At 46.0% G+C, this 11854-nt stretch overlaps 1 protein-coding gene across 1 annotated transcript in view; it reads right to left on the bottom strand.

Moving 5' to 3' along the window:
* Positions 1-5225: 5225 nt before the first annotated feature.
* LOC119411794 (RNA-binding protein 6) overlaps positions 5226-11854 on the bottom strand; it is a gene marked incomplete at its 3' end in the record, with an annotated part of 31682 nt that continues 25053 nt past the window's right edge. The window contains 13 exon segments of the mRNA XM_037678721.1: positions 5226-5300; positions 5379-5606; positions 5698-5763; positions 5859-6011; positions 6092-6442; positions 7490-7587; positions 7763-7904; positions 7982-8034; positions 8120-8183; positions 8579-8648; positions 11041-11141; positions 11240-11397; positions 11494-11722. Of these exon segments, the coding sequence (XP_037534649.1) occupies positions 5226-5300; positions 5379-5606; positions 5698-5763; positions 5859-6011; positions 6092-6442; positions 7490-7587; positions 7763-7904; positions 7982-8034; positions 8120-8183; positions 8579-8648; positions 11041-11141; positions 11240-11397; positions 11494-11722 (1788 nt within the window).

Below are 11854 nucleotides of genomic sequence, written 5' to 3'. Positions count from 1 at the left end.
TTGGTGAAGGCGAGTGTTCTCACCCCCTCTCCCAATTGTCCTCTTACCAGCTGAGCTAACGGTGCTAGCCTCTCGTGAGTTTTGGCCTTGTTTTGATTGGTGAAGGCGAGCGTTCGCGCCCCCTCTCCCAATTGTCCTCTTTTACCAGCAGAGCTAGTGGTGCTAGCCTCTCTGAATATCTTGGGCATAGCTGGGTAAGGAGCATGGACGGCTCTCACTGCTGTACAGTCTGTGGAGCCATGCTCCAGACAGATGACGGTCACGACCTGTGTCCTGCCTGCCTTGGACATGACCATCTGGTGGATGCCCTGTCAGAGAACCCCTGCATGAATTGCAGCTTCATGTCGCATGCTGTGAGGGTGGCCCGGCTGGCCCAGTTTCGTCCCAAACTCAGCGATGACCTCCCGCCTTCTGGGCAGGAGGCTCCACCTAGGCGCTCGAAGCGCCGGACTGAGGCCGCAATCTCTGTGGCCCCTCCTGGGAAGAAGCGAGCCAGGTCTGATAGGGGCCTCTCCACAAGGGTGGAGCAGCTCTCCGCTGAATTCGCGGAGATGAAGTCCCTTTTTCAGGTACGCCAACTGGGAACTGAACCAGTGGCAGCAACTGGACTCTCCTCCCCACCCATGCCTGAACCGGCTGTGGAGGAAGATGTGCTATCCTTGGCTGCCTCTGCCTCTCACTTTTTAGGTGAGGACGACGGGCATTCATCGCGAGTCTCAGAGACAGCTTCACTCTCTTCTTCTCGGAGTGCAGTTAGTGGGTCGGGTGACGGCTCGATGCAGGACGTCATGCGTATGGCCCTGAGACAACTGCAGCTGGACGTCCCACAACCAGAGGCGTCCACCCCTGGAAGTGCCTTCTTCAGGCGCGGACTGACCCCTCCTTCCTTTTCTGTCCCTCCATCAGAGGAGTTCCTGAGGGAGTTGCACGGTTGCTGGCGGGACCCCAAAGCCTTTGCGCGCCTCTCTGCAGATGGCAGAGTGTTGGCGGCCATGCATGAGCCGGCTGCAGCAGGCTTGGATCGCATGCCAGCGATAGAACCTGCTGTTGCCTCTCTCATCGTGTCACCAGAAGAAGCTCTGCGCAGTCATGTTCGGTGCCCACGAGCTCAGTGTCGTGTCACGGATGAATTCCTCTGCAGAGCCTATGCCGCCGGAGCGCGTGCTGGCCGCCTAGGTAATTCCTTGGCACACCTAATGCTTGCCCTCTCCGCGTCCCTTCAGGGGACTAGTGGTGCGACAGCAGCAATGGGCTTTAACGATGCAGCGCTTCAGGCCTTTGCACTAATGACGGAGGAGCTTGGGTGTGTGATGTCCTCCTTGGTCCAAGCTCGCCGACAGGTCTGGTTGGCGCAGTCAGCATTGACTGAGCCATGCCATAGAGCCCTCCGTAATGTCCCAGTGGTGCCGGGGGAGTTGTTCGGTTCGGCTGCCTTGGAAGCACTGGAATGGACTGTCCAGGCACGACAGAGAAGGCAGCAATTTTTGAGCCTTAGCAGGCCAATGCCCCCTCCACCTCCTCGGCATCCAAGGCGCTTGTCGGCTAGCTCCAGCATGCAGCCACCACCTGGGGGTCATAACCGGCCGGGTGGTCCTTACCCTCATGCGGTTCAGCAAAGGCCCAGCAGGAGCTTTTGTGGGTCGGTCCACCGACCAGCTGGGCAGGCTCGGACCAGGGACTCTGGCTGCCGCCGAGACGGTGATGCCATCAGGCCGACCGTCGGATATTTCTCCCACCAGCAGCTCAGCTATTGGGTTGCTCACGCCGTGGACCCATGGGTGGTTGCCACTCTGACCCATGGTTACCGGCTACAGTTCCGACGGCGGCCTCGTATCTCATGCCGGGTCAAGATGACTGTAATCGCCGACCCGGTGAAAGCTCAAGCACTAGACCAGGAACTTTCCGCCCTCCTGGCCAAGGGCGCAATAGAGGCAGTGGACCCTCTGCAACAACCCAGGGGCTATTACTCGACTTACTTCCTTGTGCAAAAGAGAACGGGCGGGTTTTGTCCCATTTTAGACCTGAGGGGACTCAACCAGTACCTAAAGGAGCTGCCCTTCCACATGCTCACAACAGCAGAAGTCCTTCAAGCTGTCACGAGGGAAGAATGGTTCACGTCTGTAGACCTGAAGGATGCATATTTTCATGTGCCTATTGCGGCAGAACATCGCAGCTTTCTCAGGTTTGCCTATCGGGGTCACCACTGGCAGTTCCGGGTACTCTCATTCGGGCTTTCTCTTTCCCCAAGGGTGTTCACTCGGTGCGTGAAGGCAGCCCTCTCTCCTCTGCAGGTCTGCGGAGTGAAGATTCTGCCGTACTTAGACGATTGGCTTCTCTGCGCCCCGTCTCAGGCCTGTGCCTTTCACGACACAAACCGCCTGCTCGCTCATATGTCCAAGTTGGTCCTCAATGTCAACCTGGAGAAGAGCTGCCTGATCCCTTCCCAGACGACCACCTTTCTTGGGGTGGTTCTGGATTCATCTTCCATGAGAGCTCGCCCATCCGCTCAAAAGGTGGCCGACATACTCCAGCTGGTCAATCGGTTCAGGCTGGGCAGGCAGCTCCCCTATGTTGCCTTCCTGCAACTACTCGGCAAGCTGACATCAGTCACTCGGGTGGTGCCCTTAGGCCTGCTGTCACTTCGCCCCTTGCAGAGGTGGCTCAACAGCTTTCGCCTGGATGCCAGGCTGCACAGGCATCGCAAGCTCGCAGTGACGTGGTCATGTCTTCATGCCTTGACTCCATGGAGGGACGAAGATTATTTGTCCAGGGGTGTCCCCATGGGAGTGGTAGTGTGTCGCAGGGAAGTGGTCACGACAGATGCCAGCTCCATGGGATGGGGGGCTGTATGGCAACGCAGAGCGGTTCAGGGCCGCTGGGGTCAAAGAGACCATTCCAAGCATATAAATGTGCTGGAGCTGCGTGCAGTGCACTTGGCACTCAGGCACTTCCTGCCTCACCTGGAAAGGAGGCATGTACTTGTTCGGTCAGACAACACCTCTGTTGTCTACTACATCAACCATCAGGGGGGCACCAGGTCAGCACAACTTCTGAGAGTGTCCAGAGAGCTCCTGGAATGGGCCTCTCCTCGCCTGTCCACCCTGCGGGCAGCGTACTTGCCAGGGCGACACAATCAGGTCGCAGATTTTCTCTCCCGCCAAGAGTCCCCTCCGGGAGAGTGGTCCCTCCACAGAGACATAGTGCTGATGATCTGGGACCGTTTTGGTCAGGCAGAGATAGACCTGTTTGCGACGGAAGAGTCAACTCAGTGTCCCCTATGGTACTCTCTTACGGGGGCGTCGGGTGCGCTAGGCCAGGACGCATTGGCTCATCCTTGGCCAAGGGTCCTTCTATATGCCTTTCCACCCCTTTCTCTAATTTGGCCAACCCTTCAGAGAGTCCTCGAGGAGGGCCACAGGATGCTGCTGGTAGCTCCGTATTGGCCAGCGCGACCATGGTTCCCACTGCTACGAAGTCTATGTCAGGGCGTCCCATGGTGTCTTCCGACCAGAAGGGACTTGCTGTCTCAGTTGGGGGGACTGATATGGCACCCCAATCCTCAACGTCTTCGGCTGTGGGTGTGGCCACTGCAAGGCTAGGACAGCAGCTGACTGGAGTTTCGAGCCTCGTCAGACGCACCATCTTGGGCGCCAGGGCACCTTCTACTCGTCAGCAGTACGAAAACAGGTGGCGCCTGTTTTCCCAATGGTGTTCTGATCACAACAAGGATCCAGTCTCCTGTACAATACCCACCATTCTGGAGTTTCTCCAGTCTCTACTTGGTAAGGGTCGCTGTCCTTCGACGCTTAAAGTTTATGTAGCAGCAATATCATCTAATCACGCTGGCATTGATGGCTGTACGGTAGGGAGCCATAATCTAGTCTCTTTCTGCGTGGTGCCCGTAGGTCACACCCGCCGACAGCTCCACGAGCACCAGGTTGGGACCTTCCTTTGGTTCTCGAAGCTCTGTGCCGTCCTCCTTTCGAGCCTCTGTCGCAGGCGGATCTCAAGTGGCTTTCATGCAAGACGGCTTTTTTGTTTGCTATTACCTCAGCAAAGAGGGTCAGCGAGCTACATGCTCTCTCAATCAGCCCCTCATGTCTCAGGTGGGGCCCTGAGGGCTCGTGTGTTACCTTGTGGCCAAACATTGCATTCGTACCAAAGGTGTTATCTCACTCTAACCAACCGTTGAGGCTGGCACGTTTTCAGCCTGCGCCTGGTGAGGGGTCTGCATTATTGTGCCCGGTGAGGGCACTGGAGGCATACGTTGCAGCTACTGCCGTGATAAGACATTCAGACCAGCTGTTTGTGTGTTATGGAGGCCCTAGGTTAGGCTGTCCTCTTTCCAAACAGCGCCTCTCCCACTGGATCGTGGACATCATCTGCCACGCCTATGCTGCAGGGCCCGGCCCCCTGCCGGTCGGCTTGAAGGCTCACTCTACCAGGAGCGTCTCCGCTTCCTGGGCTGCCCTGAGAGGGGTTCCGCTGGAAGCAATATGTGCTGCTGCATCATGGGCTTCCCCAAGCACGTTCAACAGATTTTATAGAGTTAACGTGGCCACCCCTCATCCCCTGGGCCAGGTTCTTCTATAAGGGTCCTTTGGGCCTCCTCAGTGAGGTAGGTGTTTAGGATTCCTTGTGACATCGTTGGTATTAGTCATTTAGTGCTTTCAGCACCGCCCTCTGGCGGTCAGGAGGGATGAAATAGAACGAAAGTTACTTATGTAACTACGGTTCTATGAATCCCGGATGACCGCCAGAGCTTCTCCGTCACTCAGAATCCTTGCGTTCCGCGAGAAGATTCTGTAGGAGCAGAGCAGCGGATGACGTCGGGCTATATACTATATAGCCCGACGGCTATATTTTACCTTCTTTTATTCTCGCTGTGTTTTTTAATTTGCACTGATGTATTGTGTCCTGTTTTTAATCTTGTTTTGTCTTGTGAAGCACCTTGGTCAATGCAAGGCGTTGTTGGAAGGTGCTATAGAAATAAAGTTTATTATTATTATTATTATATAGCCTCTGATTGGTCATCCGTGTCACACCTGTGACTCCGTTGGTATTATTACTCGAATCAGCGCATGCGCGAAGGGAACATTCAGTGCTTTCAGCACCGCCCTCTGGCGGTCATCCGGGATTCATAGAACCGTAGTTACATAAGTAACTTTCGTTTCCACTGGTAACAGTTTCTTCAGCACCATCTCACTTCATTATTGACCACTTACTTCTTTTTCCTGGTTCTCAAGTGCTTCTAGCTCCTTTTTTGACCTCTTGATCTTGAGGTGGATCTCCATATTTTGCTGTTTGGACAACAAAACAAATATTAGATACATTATTTAATTGTACCAACAATTTTTAGATAAGTTAAAGTCTTGTACTTTATGTAGATCCGAGAGCTGCTGGTGGCGGATCAGAGCATCTTTGTTAGGGAACTGTCTCCTGCACAACAAGCAGGCCATTTTCTTCCAGTCTGTCAGTTTGTCCTCCTTCTCCTTGGGCTGGCTCTTCGGACTGTTTTTAGCTGCCTCCTCCTTTTCTTCTTCCACCTCTTCATCGCTCCCAGCTCCATAGTCTGACGCCAGCAGACCCAAAGAGCCCATGGATTGCTGAGAAACAAAGCAGATAAATGTTAAGTAATAATAATTTAATCGACATATACAGCAATTTGGAAAAGAGTTCAGTAGGAATGTTTCTTACTTTTGATTTATCTTCTTTCTTGGAAAGACTGAGGGGTTTCTTAAAAAGCCCATCACCACCTGAGGCCTATAAAAAAACACAGGGAAGAAAAGTGTTAAACTTATTATTGGCATTCATGGTTTGAGAGTGATTACGAATGCTTATTACAGCAATTCTCTGACCTTCCGCTCAAATATAGCAAAAGCAGCATCGGCCGACTTCGACTTTTGTCTTTTTTCAGCCTCTGTTTCAGGCTTCAGGACCGGAGAAGATGCACGCACACAGTCCTTCTGACGATTCTGTATCTTTGCCCAGCGCTCCATATCTTTCATTATCTGCAAACAGCAACAAGATAATCCAAACTTTTTCAGATCTGTGCGTTTTATTTGGAGATAAATGAGTTTAGAAGTGCTACCTTGACAGCAGCTGGACTTTTTGCCTTGTCCTCTTTGCCATCCTTCTCTTTGTCTCTTTTAGGAAGCTCGTCCTCTTCCTTGTTGTCAGAAGCCGCTGTGGGAGCTGGGATGGATTCTGCAGAGCTGTCGGATGAAACAGCTGCCGGAGCCGGAGCTGCAGCTGCTGATGACTGGGGTGGCTTCTTCAATTCTAGAGGAGCATCTGCTGCTGGATTGGAAAGAATGGCCTGGTCTTTTGGAGTCATCACCGGCTGTTGGTTTTCTGCAGAGTTCCCTTCTGGAACTGGAATGTAGGTTTTCAACGTTGCATCCCAGTACAAGTACTCCTGGGTTTGCGAGTTGTAAAAATACTAAACAGTAAAAAAAAAAAACAATAATTAGAAAAAGAACAGCAATGTCAATTAAAAATAAAACGACTCAAAGCATACTACTAAACACTCACAAAGATATTATTTTGGATGCATTAATTCAATGTTCAGTGTTGTTGTGGGACTGCAGGTTGGACTTTTGCTTCAGTTTTTAAACAAGACAATTTCAGTGGGAAAGAAGAAGTTTGTTTCAGAACTGAGTGCATCTTTGGACTGAGTTATGAAACCAGAGTTCAGTTTGTGTGTGCATTCTTTAAAACAGCAAGTAAAATCAACCCTATTATAAAATTACACAGATTTTTTTTAAAGAAAACAACAGCTAAAATAACTGACAAACAAGTTATAAGCCTGGAAATTTACTTTTTCCCATATACTTATCTGTTGTGACTCACTGCCTGACTCGTAGAAACAGCACTTACACATGCTATAGAAGTATATACTAATTAACAGTATACATATTTAAATTGATATGAAAATGTAGCGCAGAGGTTTTACAAAACATGAAAAAGCAGCAAGATGTTGCTTTTTATATTAAAAATTGATACATTTAAAAACTGAATTATGTATTACACACATTAAAAATGATAAGAAAAACATTTCTTTTTAGTCTTAAATAATCTTTATGGCCACTGAACAAAATTGTGTATTTTAAATATAAACTGGAACATCTCATGAGTTTTGCAAAACAAAGTGACAAACTGGTATTTACAAAGTACATATTACACAATAAAGTTCAGCATTTTCAGATGTTGAGCTTAAGTTAACATACCTAGATCACTTTTATAAGTGAATAAGATGTGATAAAACTGCAAGACAAAAATTGAGGAGGATGTTTGTGTGCAGGAGTGAAACCACTTCAATGTGCAGGTGGTATAATGGACATCCACAGCTGCAAAAATAGAAACTAAATATTTTTTGAAACGTTTTATTGATGTCAGCTATCATGAATATGTCAATTTATGGGACTCACTCCAGGTTTCAGACTGTTTGAGGGCACAAAACTAAAACTGTGAAACATCGCTGGCTCACCCTTGAGTTTGGATCGAAGTACAGTGTTGTCTCTGGATCGTAGAAGAAACCAGACGTTGAGTCATACATGTATTTGGACGTGTCAGGAATCTCAGAACCTGGAGGAAATGTAGTTGATAAAAAAAAATATATATATTTCAGGAGCAGTGATCTTCAAATGCAGAAAACAAAAATGCACAAGTACATACTGTTTATAACTTAGCTTGTTTAAAATCTGTTGTGATCATTTTCAAAGTTTTGTAAGCATCACTAAACTTTAAGGCTTTATCTTACCATAAACATAAGTCTGTGATACATCGGTGGTGGCTGCTACCTCTGATGAGTCTGTGGGCACATGAACATCAGGCTGGTGTTCCTGACCTGCAGCATGAGCTGCGGGAGGAGCTGCAGCAGGAACTTCTTTATAGTTAGCGCCCTGTGTAAAGTAAAAAGAAAGTTAAATATCCAGATTTTGCTTGAGTTTATTTTTATTTGTTTTGGTTTGCAATCTACCTCGCTCAGGGCGGGGTCGGATGGCATAGCAGGTTGCATGGTCATTAAATCACCTAAAAAGAAGGTAAAAAGAAGTTTGATAGTCAAGGACCTAAAGTGAATTGGGGGAACAAAAACAGTATAAAACTGAACAGTCACCTGGCATTGCAGGAGGGGCAACAGCAGGTGGCACCAGATGTGGAAAGTGCTGTGGAGGTTGTGGCTTTAAATAAAAAAAAAATAAAAAAAATTTAATCAATGAAATTTGGTTTGCATTTATATAAACAGTCCAATGTCATCTTTATAATTATTTGGGTCATGCTCCTGCACAAGTCCTCAGTCTACTTTTTTTATTTGCTGTTCCCAAAAAGGAGAGAACATCCCCCAAACCATAATGTTTAAACTTGCCCTCCTGATACCCATTTTTCTAATAACACCACTAGCCTCCTTATTTTGTTCCTTTGTACCTGTTCCTCCAAAATTATTTTAATTTGAGTGAATTTGTTTTCATTAATATAGCAGCATGAGCATGGCATACATTTTTACAGTTTTATTGAACTAACTCTCATTCTCTCAAACTGTTGAAAGGCTAAATATAGCTTGAAGATTACAACTTACCAGTACTATGTCTGCCTCAGATGTATGCCCAGGAATTAAAGCATGTGATTTTTCATAATCCCTTTTCACCCTAAAACAGAACAAAATCAAAGTAAGTACCATAATTGCCGGTGTATAAGCTGTTACTTTTTTTCAGACTTTAAACCCTGCGGTTTACACAGTGCTGCAGCTAATTTATGGATTTTTATTTTTTATATTTTATTTTGACAGACTAACAAATTGTCTCCTTCCAAAAACATCTTACTTTGTCACACCTGGGTGCTCGTATAGCTACCCAACAAATTCCCCTATTGGGGGTGGGTCTTCGTGACAGAGACTGAGTGAATACTACAGGTATTCATTGCAAGTACCTATCTCAGTCATGGTTAGTATATGCTACTGAATGGACTAACACGTAATGAAAACATACATTACTTAGGCTATGATAAACAGACTAATCATAAAAAAAATAAAATAAAAAAAAACCCCACTGCTTAACAGCTAACTGAAATTATTAACAATAAACGTATATTTTACCTATTGTCCCACTCTGGCCATATGACCAGCAGTCACCCTGAATGTTGTACCATATTCTCACTGAGTCATGAGGACCCACACCCCCACGACAGACGTGCATTGATCAGACTACCCGTTTAGTTTTATAAAATAATAATCTGAAACAGGGAGGGGGGGCTGGGTGAACACAGAGAGCAGGTGGCAGACAGCAGGTGGGTTACCACCGTGCAGATCCTACTGAAAGCCAAAACAATCGCCACCGAAAACAATATTGCAGATTTTAAAAGGTGGACCATCGTGGTGTCTCAGATTTATGAGAGGTAAAGGCATGGCCATCAGGGCACGGACGACTCTGTGTCAGCAACTCCCTCCAACTATAAGGAAACAAAACTTCTGCACTTTCACTCAAGCAAGGATAGCGGAAAATGCCATTGGAAATTTCTTTTCACCATAAGAGTTGTTGAGATATTTATCTAGACTGGTTCTGGGGTTTTGATCTGCTCAGAGATGGGATTATAATGAAATTAATGACCCGGTTCTGACTGGGTTAAACTGAGCCAGCAACTCTAAAGAGAGTCTCCCAGGGATTCAATATCTGTCAAGGAATAGTTTATTTCTGCTTGCTACATCACGTAGGAAGGCTTTTTGAAGCACTGTCTCATACTTCCATACATGTCATAACTACATAAGATCCATTGAGATCACACTTAGTCAAGCCCCCTCATACACTGACAGGTTGAGCTCCCCTTCTGCGAAGGAGGAGTCTAGGACCCTATAAATCAGTAATGACACGGGACATCTGCCCTTCCGGTGGCTGCTCGTGTCGAACTGTCCCGAAGAGGCTAGCACTGTAAACTGTAACCTTTTCCTGCCTTGATTTAATATAATTAATAAAACTTAATTGACGTCTCCTTGATTTATTGTTAGTATGAGTTGCCATTTTTGAGGGTGATTCGAGCCGGGGGAAGTGATGTGGGCTGGAGGCGGGTTTCCAGGTCTGGGCCAGCTCCCGTCTTAACAGTGTTAAAGGCATTGTTTAAAAAAATAATAATAATTTACGGTACTGTACGTGGACATGGGCACCGGCGACCCCCGTGACCCAAAATGGAACAAACGGGTAAAGATAATGGATGGATGGTACTGTACGTAGCCTATTTGTGTATGATACTGGTACATATTTAAATAAAAGTTTTTTAAAAATCTGTGTACAGAAAATATCAAATGAAGTGGAGAAAGGGGGGGGGGCATTCCCCCTTTCCCCATGAGTCATGTGACTTTTGTCATGTGGGATCTACAGAGCAGGAGTCAAGTTAAATTTATTTATAAAGCACATTTAAAACAGCTGTTGTCAAAAGTGCTTAACAATAAAAATCAATGAGAGTAATTAACTGAATATTTACTGTAGTATTTGTGTATAATACCAGTATGTATTCTGCTGTGGTATTTGTGTATAGTACCAGTACATATTCTGCTGTGGTTGACTGCTGGTCACATGGCCTCAGATAGGAATTGTGGGTAAAATTTACTGGTATGTTTATTTTAAATAATTTCAGTTAGCTGTTTAGCATTGTTCTTTTTAGTGATTACCTAAACCACTCTTTTCTTCTTAGTCTAGTTTTTGTATTCATTCAGTAGGCTGTAGGTTATTCAGTAGTCACCATGAGTCAGAGATGGTGTTATCACGAAGACGTGGGGAACACACTGTGTTGAAAAGCAAACAGAAGTCTATGAATGCCATCTGGTGGCTGATTCTTGATCTACAACAAGCACTGCACATCTCTCTCAGTAGCTTTGTACCATTTCTCATATTGCTATGTGGACAACAGCAAGCTTTTACACAAGAGCAGCTTATTTAAGTACAAAATTGTGTTTTAAATTTACTGTGAGCGACTTATACTTGGGTGCGAAATATAGAGGCAATTACAGTAAATGACTGATAAAGGAGCTTCCAAACATGGTAAACTTACTTGGGGTTCATGAGTGGTCGTCGTTCAATTTCAGCACGAACTTTGACTCCATCAATATATAGGGGGTAGATTTTGAGAATTTCAACTAAACGTGTCACTTGCTACAAAAGAAAATGACGTTTTATGCTCAACGCAGTACAAAGCAGGTTTTGCAAAATGCAAAAAACAACTACTTGGGTTATTTGACATCAAAAAGTACCTCGTAGGAGTCCATGTCAACAAAGCAGAAGTTATTTTTTCCAGGTGGTTTTGCCTTCACAAGTCGAAGATTTCTTTCATCTAGATAGGCAAATGGATCCAAACCTTTCAGAATATCCTCCACGGTGACAGTGGGGCTCAAATTCAATAATACCATGGCTGTAAACAAAAAAAAAGGCAAAGAGAAATGGTAAAAAAAAGGAGAGATCTGTAGCTTTTCATAGTTATACAGGTACACACAAGGACCTAATGTACTTTTGATCTCTGTAGAGTCTCCCTGTTTCTCCGTTTCTTCCTCTTTTTGGAGCTGTTGGTCTCCCTTCTGCTGCCAAGTCTCTGGAGTCAGATTAGAGCTATGCTGCCAAGGGCCATGAGACAGCTGCTCCAAAGGATGATTTTGGTTTGATACATGCATCACTCCTGAAGGTCCATCTGATCTGTGCAAGTGAGGGTCCTGAATTTGAGGTACTTTGGGATCTGATTCCTGTTTTAGAAGATGAGAAGAATGCTTAAATGTTGTAAAAAATAATACCAACAATTAAATAATACCAATACCAATACTAATAATAACTATATATATATATATATATATATATATATATATATATATATATAT

The sequence above is a fragment of the Nematolebias whitei genome, chromosome 7, assembly GCF_014905685.2.
Source record: "Nematolebias whitei isolate Nwh7 chromosome 7, NemWhi1, whole genome shotgun sequence".
Classification (NCBI taxonomy): domain Eukaryota; kingdom Metazoa; phylum Chordata; class Actinopteri; order Cyprinodontiformes; family Rivulidae; genus Nematolebias; species Nematolebias whitei.
This window is presented reverse-complemented; position numbering and strand designations above follow the sequence as displayed.